At 41.9% G+C, this 13,086-nt stretch overlaps 5 protein-coding genes across 5 annotated transcripts; 3 read left to right on the top strand and 2 right to left on the bottom strand.

Annotated features, from left to right (window-relative positions):
• Positions 1-260: 260 nt before the first annotated feature.
• Positions 261-4,615, top strand: EAE98_006729 (uncharacterized protein). The gene is made up of 2 exons (XM_038954352.1): positions 261-1,085; positions 1,140-4,615. The coding sequence occupies exons 1-2, from the start codon at positions 788-790 to the stop codon at positions 4,400-4,402; spliced, it is 3,561 nt and encodes a 1,186-aa protein (XP_038809032.1). The 5' UTR covers positions 261-787; the 3' UTR covers positions 4,403-4,615.
• Positions 4,616-4,787: 172 nt separating this feature from the next.
• On the bottom strand, positions 4,788-5,270 carry EAE98_006730 (uncharacterized protein; the record flags this gene model as incomplete). The annotated part of the gene is made up of 2 exons (XM_038954353.1): positions 4,788-4,887; positions 5,089-5,270. 2 exons carry the CDS (start codon positions 5,268-5,270, stop codon positions 4,788-4,790), a joined length of 282 nt encoding a protein of 93 aa, XP_038809033.1.
• Positions 5,271-6,532: 1,262 nt separating this feature from the next.
• Positions 6,533-7,543, top strand: EAE98_006731 (uncharacterized protein; the record flags this gene model as incomplete). Its single annotated transcript, XM_038954354.1, has 2 exons — positions 6,533-6,585; positions 6,640-7,543. 2 exons carry the CDS (start codon positions 6,533-6,535, stop codon positions 7,541-7,543), a joined length of 957 nt encoding a protein of 318 aa, XP_038809034.1.
• A 256-nt stretch (positions 7,544-7,799) lies between these two features.
• On the bottom strand, positions 7,800-10,501 carry EAE98_006732 (uncharacterized protein). Its single transcript, XM_038954355.1, has 8 exons — positions 9,945-10,501; positions 9,829-9,894; positions 9,580-9,768; positions 9,502-9,529; positions 9,118-9,447; positions 8,397-9,065; positions 8,196-8,332; positions 7,800-8,143 (listed from the first exon to the last, which is right to left on the bottom strand). Exons 1-8 carry the CDS (start codon positions 10,215-10,217, stop codon positions 7,943-7,945), a joined length of 1,893 nt encoding a protein of 630 aa, XP_038809035.1. The 5' UTR covers positions 10,218-10,501; the 3' UTR covers positions 7,800-7,942.
• Positions 10,502-10,715: 214 nt separating this feature from the next.
• Positions 10,716-12,538, top strand: EAE98_006733 (uncharacterized protein). The gene is made up of 2 exons (XM_038954356.1): positions 10,716-11,145; positions 11,195-12,538. Exons 1-2 carry the CDS (start codon positions 10,931-10,933, stop codon positions 11,886-11,888), a joined length of 909 nt encoding a protein of 302 aa, XP_038809036.1. The 5' UTR covers positions 10,716-10,930; the 3' UTR covers positions 11,889-12,538.
• The last annotated feature ends 548 nt before the right edge of the window (positions 12,539-13,086 follow it).

The following is a 13,086-nucleotide window of genomic DNA, read 5'->3' on the forward strand; positions in this document are numbered from 1 at the left end:
CCATCTTTATCTTTAGATAAACCCTCAATTCATCTTCTCGTGCTTGCGTCTTTGATTGGATGAGATAGGGATTTGATGGCCAGGATTTGATCGGCAGCATGCATATAAACGAGAAGCGTGCATAGCATCAAGGGTGTCTCGGTGTGCAATGACATGATTGATTGCCTTCCAAAAAAAGTTGAGATCATTGATTCTAGGTTTCCCCAATTCTCGACCGGTATGGGGTGAATATCGATTTCATATCCTATGTGATTTTGGGAGGGTTGTGAGATAAGCAAATGAAACAGGATTTGGGTTTGCCATCTTCTACTTTTCTTCTTTACAGGAAGAGATTTTATATCTTCATATTCTCTTTCTTGATATTGTTTTGATATATAATTTAATTAATTCGATAAATTGCTTGCTTGATCTTCGTCAAGGAATATCCATCCACTCTTCGAACGACCGAGCCTTGGTTCTGGGAGCTGGGACGAGAAATAATTAAAAAGGGCTCGAGAAACGCGATAACCTGGAAATTAAAGATTTATTTACTTATTTCGTTCTTTATTTACAAACACTACTAATGAACTAATATTTTACAACCCTTTGAAACTGTTCCTTCGCTCGATCAATTTTCGGATTGCGTTGCTTCATTTCTTCAACTCCCGTCGCTACAAGATGAAATAGATCAAGAAAGGCAGCCTTCTCAGCAACCAGCGTTCCTTCCTACCTTCCATTTCCGATCACACAGGATTAAGGATTAAATCGCTCAACCGCGGATTTTGAGCTGAAAACATTCCAAACAAAAATGTTATCTTCATTACTGCGTCCAGCGAAAGCTCGACGACGCGCTCAAGAGATACATTCCCCTTTCTCGACACTGAATGTTGACCGATCTTCACCAGCTGCGGCTAGAACAGAACGTCTACCTCGACATGCATCCGCAGATTTTACGGAAACGGAAATAGAAGAAGATACAGAGGAAGAAATTGCGCAACAAAATGATGGGGAGGATGAAGATGAAGGAAGTAATGAAGACGAAGTAGAAGAAGAAGATGGTGATGAAGATCAACCTCTCTTGCCTATATTTTCTGCGGCACATCTTGGTATCTAGCATTTCTCTATCTCTCTCCAGAAACCCAATACTAACATTTGATTAGATGCGCTTCCAGTATATAATCTCACACATGCCATTCGACTCATCATACTCCCGCGGACGGAAACCACATTGACATGGGATCAATTACGGTCACCACAAGTCTCACAGTTCCTAGTGAAGCCTATGCAACAACAAATTCGAATTTCGCACTTTAATCGAGCTACCTTATATGCGTTGATGGCAAATTGTTTACAATTTAAAAAGGAGAGTCAAGCAAATCCAGGTAACGCAGGGAATAGCTTAACCAGAGCTTTAGTTTGCGAGCTTCTAGCTATCAAATTATTGAAGGAATACAATACTAGAGAGTTAATCGATGCTCTTTCCTATGACTTCTTTCCATTACAAGGAGTAGCAGAACCAAATCCACCCATAACGAATTGGAATCAAAGAAATCGTGCAAAACCAGTTGCTGCCAGGATCTCAACTTTGGAGGTAGCTATTAGGGCGTCTGCGAAACGATTTTTGGCACATCCACTTGTAGTTCAACAACTAGAGGCTATCTGGGCTGGAACAATTGTATTCCATTCTGCGGCGGATAATCTTCACCGTACATCAATAAACCGGACTGGATTTAAGAAACCAAGTCCAAGCAATGGAACTGCGGTCCCATTACTTACCCGTGATCAAATTCAATATGGGACAACAATCAGTCGCCCAAAACTTCAAAATAAAGAACCAGAATCGGAACAAGCAATTCAGACCTTGACTAGGAGAACGGTCACATTATATGATCCAAGAGATGCATCTCTATTCAAGCTTTCGAGATTGAGGGTACCAAGATATCGTCAATTTTTCTCCACTTGCTCACTCGCTATCCTTCTTGTTCTTTTCCTAGCTGTTCTCAGTCAAAGATCAACAGACATCACCGGTCTCGAAGTCATATTTTGGTTTTGGAGTGCAGGTTTCATGCTTGATGAGGTAGTTGGATTTAACGAACAAGGGTTCTCGTTATATATTATGAGTTTCTGGAATGCTTTCGACTTGGGTATTCTAGTTTTACTTACTGTTTACTATTGCATGCGGCTATATGGCATTTTCTTGGTGGACTATGGAAGAGAGGAGTGGAATAGTATGGCATATGATGTTCTTGCAACTAATGCAATCCTACTATTCCCTCGATTATTCAGTGTTCTGGACCATTACCGATACTTCTCACAACTATTAATCGCATTTAGATTGATGGCAATTGATCTTGTGGCGGTGTTTGTACTAATTTTAATAGCTTGTAGTGGTTTTTTCGTTGCATTCACTCTATCGTTTGGAAAAAGCGAATATGATGCAGCAGGAGTCGCCTACAAGATCTTTCAGATATTGATGGGATTTACACCTGCGGCATGGGAAGCATGGGAAACTTACAATTTCCTGGGAAAGGCATTACTTGTGCTTTTCCTCTTCATTTGTCACTTCCTCGTTATCACCATTCTCATTACGGTTTTAACAAACTCCTTCATGTCAATCGTCTCAAACGCAAACGAAGAACATCAATTCGTCTTTGCTGTCAACACAATTTCTATGGTTAAGAATGATGCACTCTTCTCTTATGTAGCACCTACGAACATTCTTGCTTGGGTTCTTACACCATTCAGATTCTTTTTTCCTTTCAGGACATTCATCAAGATGAATCGTACTGTTATAAAAATGACTCATTTTCCCTTATTATTCAGTATATGCATCTACGAAAAGATTTTCTTGGCAAGATCTGTCTTTGAACCTACGGATTTGGTTGAAAAGGCTGGACAACGATCGAAGCGAACAATTTCATTCCAAGATCGTAGGCATGGACTCTTCAGTCCTAATTTACGGAGACATGAATCTTCAGTTGCTGGTTTTCAGAAAGACAGAGCTCTTGATGAAGTTTTTAGGCTAACGCCGAGAGATAATCTTGGTAGAAATCGTCCTAGTTTTGATCGTCGACAAACTCAAACTGTCATCAATAACTGGATGGAACGTCAAGAAGATGTTGCTAGTCCACCACAAGAACAAGATCGTTCTATATTGGAAAGATTAGAGATGCGAAGGCAATCTAGGCAAGCAAATGCCATGAGACATCGTGCACTCAGTCGTCAGCTTTCCGGAAATAGATCTGTGGCTAGTGATCCAGCAGAATTCATGTCTACAGGATTTCATGACATGACTCGAATTTCAGATGATGAATTACATCCAAATGAGTTTGGTGGGGGTCATACAGATGCAGATGGAGATGATGAATTATTGTCCAATGATGAAGACGAACATACCGAGGATAAACATACAGCGACGAATTTCAGCCAAAGTGGTGCTGAATCAGAAGAAGAGTATTTCCAAACTCCAACTGCAACGAGGTTTATTTCTCCCATTGCGCCTTTTAATCCACAACAAGATATCACACAACAAAACAATTCTCCCTCAAAGCAATCCAAGTCTACACCAAAGAAGAAGGCTCATGATAGGAATTTATCAACGACGACGATTCTCTTCAATCCTCTTATTCAAAATTCTTCATTTTCGTCCAATTCTCCCCCTCGTTCACGACCATTAACAGCAAAAATGTATTCACAAGCCAATACCGGAACCAACACCCCAGCAGGCCAATCAGGATCTCGTACTCCAAGAACCGCCAACTTCACCAATGCAACTGTTCGACCACGTCCTATTTTACCCAATCGTACAAATTTTCAATCTGTTCCAATTATCACTAAACCAGATCCTGCACGCAATCGCGTTTTGCGTCATAAAGAATCTAGTTTGAATATCAGTTTATCGGAAATGGGTCTTGAGCAGGCACAACTTGGCGCAGTACCGAGTTCATTTCAAACTCAAATGGCTATCGCTACAAAGATGGCGATGAAACGTGATAAAAAAGAAGAAACTGCAGATGGTATGATGGGAAGATTGATGCTGGCAAGAATGAAGACTTTGGAGGAAGGGTTTGCTGAAGTTGTCAGAGAATTTAGAGGAATGCGTACAGCTGGAAATTCTTCGGTCGAGAATGAAACTTTGGTTGGAAAGCGGAAAGAAGGAAAGGGGGATAAGAAGAAGAAACGACCTGGTAGCGCCAATCTTTCACAAACAAAAAGTGAAGTCAATATGGAAAAATTCAGAATGACAAGCTCGAAGGGAAAAGAAAAGGGATACTTTGATAATGATCATGGTGGTCTTACTTCAACCAATGGACTTGATATTGGAGGGGTTACTAGTCGAGGAACGAGTGAGTATAGGACACCATATGAAACGCCAGAGGCTGGTATCATAGCACAGTATTTGACAAAGGGGAGTTCCTTGTAATAATTGTGAATTGGCGGGAGTTTGAGTGGATAGAATTTTGATGGCGGTGTTTTGCGTTTTAAATTTTTGGTCTGTATTATTTGAAGTCCATGTATTGAATGATATCATGACGGGAGGTTGTGTTTATTGTGTATAAAAGAGGATATACCCAAATTGTTTTTAGGTCAATGGGTTAGTTATTATGATGGGCAGGCAAGCACACGAAATAGTAATGAAAGAATCATGATGGGATGGTACCATATATTTTTTCTTGTATTATTCATGTATCGTCCTTTGCCATGCTTGTGTCGAAATTCCCAGCATGTCTTGTTCGTCTGAATCAAACCTCAGCTAGCAAATTCCATCACACATCGCACATCCCGCAGCACATCAGTCCATTCCTATCTCAAGCAACCACACCCTCCTTCTTAACCCCCTTTGAAAAATTCATCATTGGCGCAATTGGAACGGGCCAAAACATGACTGCGGCAACGACGGGGACGTAACTATTTGGATTGGGTGTTAGTATTGGATGGGTGGGGTGTTGCATGTATAGCATAGCATATCATAAATGATTCCTCTTTTTTCCTTTTCTCTCTCTCTTTTGGGAGCAGGGGGGGGGAATAAACCAAGAGGAAGGAATGAATGAATGAATGTATGTATGAATAGAGGAATAGAGGAATAAGGAGATGAGAAAATAAACATACAGCAACCCAGTCCCGTACACATTCTTCCACGCTTTTCCCCAGTAGACGTTGGGACCAAAGTAGATGGGTTGTCGGGGGGTGAGCGATTTGGTCGAGGCGGAGGTGGAGGTGGAGGATTGTCGGATTGTGCGGGTGAGGAGGGAGAGGGTGGTGGTGGTGGTGGTGATGGTTGGGCGGGGCATTTTATTTAATTTATCTTTGGTTGAGGAGGGAGGGTTGGGAGGTGAGGGTTAGTGGATAGAGAGAGAGAGAGAGTTGTTTGGTGGATGGATGAGATTTGGTGAAATGAGCTGATGAGCTGAGATAAGTGAGTGAAGAGGGCAATGAGCAATGAGTAATGAGGAGGGTATTGCGATAACTTTGGTTATAGAGGTGAGATGGAATAAGGTTAGAGAAATAGATACTTAAAATGTAAATGGATAGTTGAGAGGGAAAGAGAGAATGATAAGTGACAAATCTACATTCCGGAGGAAAGAGTGTGTTTATGTAGGTAGGTATCTTTGGTATGTCCTCGTGATTATTTTGGGAGGTACCTAGGTATGGATGGATGGATATGGTAGGGACGGAGGGGGTAGGGAGGTATAGCCTGAATGATTATGATAGGATGGGATGGGATGGAGAATTGTGTGTGTGTGAGGGTGTGAGTGAGGAAGAGAGGAAGAGAGTACAAATCCCGGTATTATGATTTGTGTTTTGAGAAGGGAGGGGATGGCATGGCATAGGATGGTGGTGATTGGAATTAGATCCCGGTTCAAAGCCCGATGGGTTTCAGAGCCCGGGGTTGGGATGTTGGGTTTGTGAGATATGGATTGTTTGTTTGTTTGTTTGTAATATCTTGAAGGGGTGTTGTATGAAGGGGATGGAAGTTAGAAATGTACTTACCTAGTACTTAGTACCTACCCACCTAGTATGTATACAACAATTCCTGATAGAAACTCGTGAAATATACCTAGTATTGAATTTATTGTGCGATAACTTGTGAATATGTTTCTCGAGATATCAATTCTAATCGTATCTCGTAAATTACTTGGTAGTACTGGAAGAGTATGTATAGTGATAATACATGTTGTTTTTGAGACAAATAACAGCTCATGGTTGCATGAAGTGAGGAGGAGGTGGTATTTCGTATCTATTCTGGGGTAATGCGGGGTAGAAGGTGCAAGGGGTTGGATAGAAAGCGTATCGCTTATTTTGATACTGGACACACAGGCCAGGTGGGTTATCTAAGCTAAGCTAAGAAAGTGTGACATGGTTGGAAATTACTTTGGGAACATCTTCAATATATCACGTTACGCAGAATTTCGTGACCAGTTTGTTGGACCTATATGTTGGGGAACCTTTCTCTTCTTTTTAGATTGGAACTTGGAAACTCAGTATATTGAGGACATTTCGTTGTCGGATTTAGTTTATCCCACTTTTAAAGTACATCGTCTGATCAATCACCATGTCTTCAGATTCGAAGAAGTCCTATCTAGATCTTGTGAAAGCTTGTGATAAGTAAGTTATACAATCTTTTTCCTAGTAAAACATAGCACTAATCACCCCTGTCAGCTTTCCATACGATGCAAACATCGATGAACTCTACAAACTATACCTCCCAGACGATGACCGGGTTCATGGCTACATGCTTCCCGAGATCGTCTCCCAAATGCCCTGGTCCCCCGAATTCACCATCACCCAAGATCCACCCCTAAGCGTCCAGCTGCATCCCATGGACATCGCATCAAACGATTACTCCACCACATGCAACAACGCATTCGCAAAAGTAATCAACGAAGCAATCGACAAGGATATCTTCAGCACTCTCCACGGCGAACACAGCGAACCCTACGCCATCCCAGGGGCCAAACAACCCGTGCACCTCGAACGCTACGCCGCCTCACTCTTCGGCATCATATCTCTGGGTGCACATCTCACCATCTACACCCGCAGCGCCGAAGGCGCAATGAAAATCTGGGTCGCAAAACGCAGCGCGCATCTTTTTACCTACCCGGGGAAATTTGACACCACGGTTGCAGGGGGCGTACGTGCAGATGAATCACCTTTCGAAACCATCGTTCACGAAGCTGATGAAGAGGCTTCGTTGTCTTCTGAGCTTATCCGTGCGCATGTCAAATCCACGGGTGTGATTACGTATATGAAGAGTAGTGGAGCGGGATCGGGAGGGATTAGGGGATTGGTGACGGCGGATATGATATATGTGTATGATTTGGAGGTTGGGGAAGCGACGATCCCGACGCCGAGGGATGATGAGGTGGAGGGGTTTTATTTGTGGAGTGTGGAGAAGGTGATGGAGGAGTTGGGGAAAGGCACGTTTAAGACGAATAGTGCGGTGGTGATGATTGATTTTTTTGTGAGGCATGGAATTTTGAGCCAGGAGAATGAGAGGGATTTTGCGGAGGTGGTTATGAGAATGCATAGGAAGTTGCCGTTTCCGACCGCGGGGGAGAGTTAGTGTGGGTCTACTGTGGGGTTTGGGACGAGGGCGCTTTCCTTGAGATGGGATTAGATGGATGGTTTTGCTACATATAGATTTTAAAGTGACGATATAGATGGTCAATTGCTAGATGGGAATGTTTGCTTTAATCTGTTAACACTTTATAGTGTGTGAGATACCCAGGACTCTATGAAAGTCCAGGACATTGAAAAGGGTTATCTAGCACAAAATTCATGAGCCTTGATTAGCAGGAATTTTCTCATGACGCTTCAAATCATGATTTTAATGGTTGTAATGGTCTTCTTTCTTTAATCCATTCTTCGATCTTCCTACTGTCCTTCCTATCCAATAATCGTAATTTCCCTCTCTTTCTTTTAAAGCCCATAGATAAGCAAAACTAAACAAAGCACACAACATCTACAACAACTTCATCAATTCTCTCAACGCCCACTCCAACTCCTCATCCCCATCGCTTTGCGAATCCATACCTTCAGCCTCAATTCCAAACGGTATAAAATCAGACTCGCATACTGTACCATTTGACGGGAGAATACCATCTTGAAAATACGCAAGTCGATGTTTTGCTGTACATTTTGAAGGACAAGATGCCGATGTATGCTGGAGAATGATGAGCTGTGGATTATCGGATGTTGTTATGGGAGGGACTTACACCATAGGAATTCTGTACTAGAACAGAAGAACCGGGGAAGAAGTGTGAATTGTAGATTGCACTTCCTAGTGGTGTGATGTTGTCTGCTGAATTACCGATGAAGAGGATTGGATGACTGGTGTTTTGCTCAAATGGGCCTTTATATAAGTCTTATTAGCATGTCTGTTCAGGAGAAACGTGGCAGATAGGAGGAACACTCACCAACGAAATTCCATTTTGTTCTTGACTTCCAGCCCGCGCACGATAGGCGAATATTGAACATAACCGATGCGGATAATGGGCTTCTTCTTCGTAATTCTTCTTCGTATTTTATCATAACCTCCAAACTATCTTTATCCACGTCGGCATCACCTTCTCCGCATTTCACATATGTTGCTGCGTCGCCATTTCCAATCGCTTTTAGAGGCCATCTAGATTCCTCTTCGCAGTTGGGGGAATCACAACTACATGTAAAACTTGGTTGTATGTGTCCTTGAGCTATAGCCATTTTCAAGAAAGGAATACCATCATCAGCTTCTAGCGCAGCTAAAGCTTTGGCCAAGTGATGAAATAATGCTAAGGGTTGATAGAGTGAGTAGATTACTGCATTCTTCACGTCCGAGTAAGTGAGAACTTTTGGTCGAGTGATTCCTAATGACTGTAACTCCATTGTGTTGTTTGTGGTAGGGAAGACTTGCAATGGGTATTTTCGAAGCTTGATATAGATACCTTCGAGTCGTTCTTGGATTGCTATAGGCGTTGAGGCATAGAGCGCACATTTTTGGGGACCCGCCTTATGACACAAGTCAAAGAAAGCTAGCATTACTTTGTCCGTATCTTCGATATAATGGATTCCGGTTCCATTGTACCATTCTGAGTAATTGACGTTTCCTATTAGGAGTTTAGCAAGCCTTCATTGTCTAAAGTCGAAAATAATACTAACCGTCACTAACGAGACGCTCAACCTTATCGGGATACATGGCTGCAAAGGTACCTCCGATTACTGTGCCATAACTTAGACCCCAATATCTCAATTTTTCATATCCGAGCTTGTTTAGTATCTCTAACATATCTCTTGCTACAGAAGCCGTTCCCAGAAATCGTGATAGATCACCAAGATTAGCTTCACAATTCTTAGACTCGAAACTTTGATGTGCATAAAGATCATAAATCATTCCTGGATGTGAATCGACAAGTCCGAGTTTTTGAATGCCCCAGATTCTTTCCTCTCGTGGTCCATTCCAACAATGAGCGGAAGGGGTGGTGGCGCCAACTTTGCATAAAGTTAATAAACCATCTCACTTTTCATTTAATGCTACAAACTTACTTCCACGAGGGTCGAATCCAATAATATCCTATTTTGTTTGTTAGTTGTAGACTTCAAGTCATCGGGAACAGGACTCACGTGGTTAGCTCCGACAGTAACATGAATAGCCTTCCAAAAGTCTTTCACGGTGCCTACACCGGATCCTCCAGGTCCTCCTGGATTTACGAATAGCGGACCCTTATAATCCACCTTTGATGTTGCATTTTTCCTCAAGACGGCCAAAACAACTTTTGATGAGTTGGTAGGCTCTAGCCAATCTAGTGGTACCTGTATTTAAAGAATATGATGAGCCTGCAGTGGAGAAGTTGACGGACATGGTAGTCATACCTCTAATCTTGCACAGTCAAACTCATCAAAGCATTGATGCCAAACTAATTCGGAGTTTGGCTTGATCTAATGATATTAAATTAGTTCCATCTAATTTCTCCAACCAGAGTTCTTACCGATTCCCAAGACCAAGTATCCTCACCAAGTACAGCATCTTCATTGAATGTTTCTTTACCATATGGTAAGAACACATAAACCCAGAATACCAATAGGCCAAATAGTAGCCTATCTATCCATTTGTTTCGGAAGCCTTGTCCGGACCGTGTTATCCGTGGTTTCTCATGCTGAGATTCTAGTTGACATGTGTCTTCGTTCTCATCTCCAAGTAAAGAATCGCACACTATCCGCTCTTCTTCTTTCAACGAATCATCATATTTTCCCGGTTTCATATTGCTCCTTCAACCAGATTGTATATCTCGTGGTGAGCTGACGAGACAACTTCTGAACTGAATGTCAAAGTCACGACGATCTTTCTCATTAAGCGAAGAAACATGGGGGGTATTAATCTAGTTTTCATGATTGGTTGAATCATCGTGAGGTAGGATGTGCCCCTGTTATTACCTACTCTTCGGATCCGCTTCTTCCCCCGGAACGGCTATCTGAAGGTATCGTTTGCTGTAGAGAACCCGTACTTTGGTGCTACTACTTTGACGACAGAGGTGACAATATAAATAGGGTTGTATTTCCATTATATTGGTGTTAATCACTTCATTTGTAACAAGTAGAAAGAAAAAAAGTAGAAAATATAAAAAAAACCTCCTTCATTGATGTCGAGAGATTGATTCATGCTGCACACAATCGGTTAGCTTCGGGTTGCTATCGTAAAGGATTTCTCCGATAAGCTTATTCTACTTATCAATTGCTTTTTTCCCTCTTCGCATTTTGATTACACAGAGCGACTTCGGCCTCCACTCAAGAAACTTTATTGCACGGAGACACAATTTTTGTTCACTCGGATCCTTGGTATCAGTCTTCAAGTCTCTCCTAAGCAATTGTTTGCTTCTCATATATCGATACCAAATTCAATTGATCCTACGTTTCCCAATCATTCGTTTTGTAGAGAGACATTGGTTGTTGGTTGATTGTTAATGACATTTTCTTCATGAAATCCGAAGACTCACACAAGATGGAGTCACCAAAAGCCCCGATGAAAATTGACAACCCAAAGACAGTGACTCGAAGTCCTGAACTCGCAGAACCTATAGCAGAACCTCGAGAATGGAATACAAAGAATCTGCCATATAGATTGGGTGTAGATTTTGTGTCTGGTGCCACTGCTGCAACTATGGTTGCGCCAATTATCACTATCATTGATAAGTAAGTTTCAACTCTCTGATTCATGCGCCAATTGCTAATACTATAACAGAGGTATCATGCAAAATGCCTCGGGTCAAGCGACACTCAAAGACTCATTACGATTATCCCTCAAGAGCTTTATTCTCCGGCCCCACAGTCTTATCTTCTCGAAACCGTTCGCCCTGATATGTATGTTATATGGAGGCACATATTTAACAGCCAATACCCTCGATACTGTTACATCCACCATACACAATAAACCTGCATCCACAGTCACATCTGGAACCTCGAAATTCGTTGCAAGTTCGACTGCAAACATCGGATTGTGCCTTTTCAAAGATCAAACATTTGCCCGTATGTTTGGTCCCTCCGGTCCACCGAGACCTGTACCATTCCCTTCATATATACTCTTTACTGCTCGCGATTGTCTAACCATTTTCGCTTCATTCAATATACCACCAATGCTTGGTCCAATCATTAATAAGAACCTGTCCGAGGAATTACAAAAATCGATAAGTGGACAAACAATTTCTCAATTTTTGGCCCCGGCTTCCGTACAACTTTTGAGTACGCCTATGCATTTATTGGGTCTGGATCTATATAACAGAGGCCAAGGTGTTACGTGGGGAGATAGATGGAGTATCATAAAGAAGAATTGGGGCGTCAGTGCTGCGGCTAGAATATGTAGAATTGTGCCTGCATTTGGTGTTGGAGGGGTTGTCAATATGAAAGTTAGGAAAGGATTAATGAATCGTTTGGAATAATCGGTTCGACTTTATAAGTACGAAGCCCATTGGGTTGTCCATATAGATTGAGAGGGGCATAATGGGGAGTGTGACTCATTCAATGCGCATATCGGAGACACATTATGGATGGATATACAAGCTGTCATGGAATCATGGGACCAGTACGATGCATTTGCAAGGCGTTATGGTATATAGATGGAACATACGTGTCAGACATACATGGCGGCGCGATTAGAGGATATACGGCATTGATTCTTGAACTCTTAACAGAGCTAGTAGACTTCAATATATAGTTTATGTGCTAATAAATTAAAGAGACATTCGACGTTATCTTCAAACCAATTCAACTCAACTCTACTCAGTTTCATTATCATTTTCGCTTTCCATTACATGGCATTGGAAGATTCCCGCCAACCGGAGAATATAGGAATGCTGGCTGACATCCCCTCGGAGCTTTGTTATATCCTGCTCACTACGTTGGATGTTATGCTTTATAGCAACATGGTTCTCAATGCAGCCTTGGATATCATCTATCCATTCTTATGCTTTCTAGTAGACATCCTACTAAAGCTATTCAAACTCTCCCTCCGCAATGCTAGTGCACAATATTGCCTTGGATGTATGGTAGTTTGCATGTTTTAGTTGATATGACCATTGGAATTGTGTACTTCAAAGAGTTAGGTGCAATGGTTCTCTGTGAATTCGTTGTTTAGTAGTGCGCACTTGTGTTTGTGAACACTTTCCTGCGAGTTATGTGGAGATGCAGTACTTTTGAAATGTGTTTAGTGGAGATTCATATATCGCTATCGAAGTAGATGGGATTGATGACCACCTATTCACGTATATCTGATATCCGACTTGGATAATAATGTATAATCTAGACGAGGTTGTTCCCCTGTCTGCTTGTTTGCATTTCTTATCCTGATATAACATGCAAATCAAGTTCGAGGGAGGAGAGTGTCTGAAGAATCATTAGTGGTAGTATTCATACATATACCGCCGCGCCAAATCAACATGATGTAGCGTACGAATCTAGGTCTCCTGAAGCGGATAAAACTCATGCATACAACATCGATGCTGGAGGGTCGGCAAGTGAATGCCTCTCTTATCTTCAACGAGGAGTTTTGTTGCACATCTGAAAACCCAATTCAAGATTTCTATTGGCGGATGATGTTGGAATTGATTTCTGGATTTTTTTGAGAGGGGGTGAATAGGG

Source organism: Botrytis deweyae (genome assembly GCF_014898535.1).
Source record: "Botrytis deweyae strain B1 chromosome Unknown BDEW_015, whole genome shotgun sequence".
NCBI classification, from domain to species: domain Eukaryota; kingdom Fungi; phylum Ascomycota; class Leotiomycetes; order Helotiales; family Sclerotiniaceae; genus Botrytis; species Botrytis deweyae.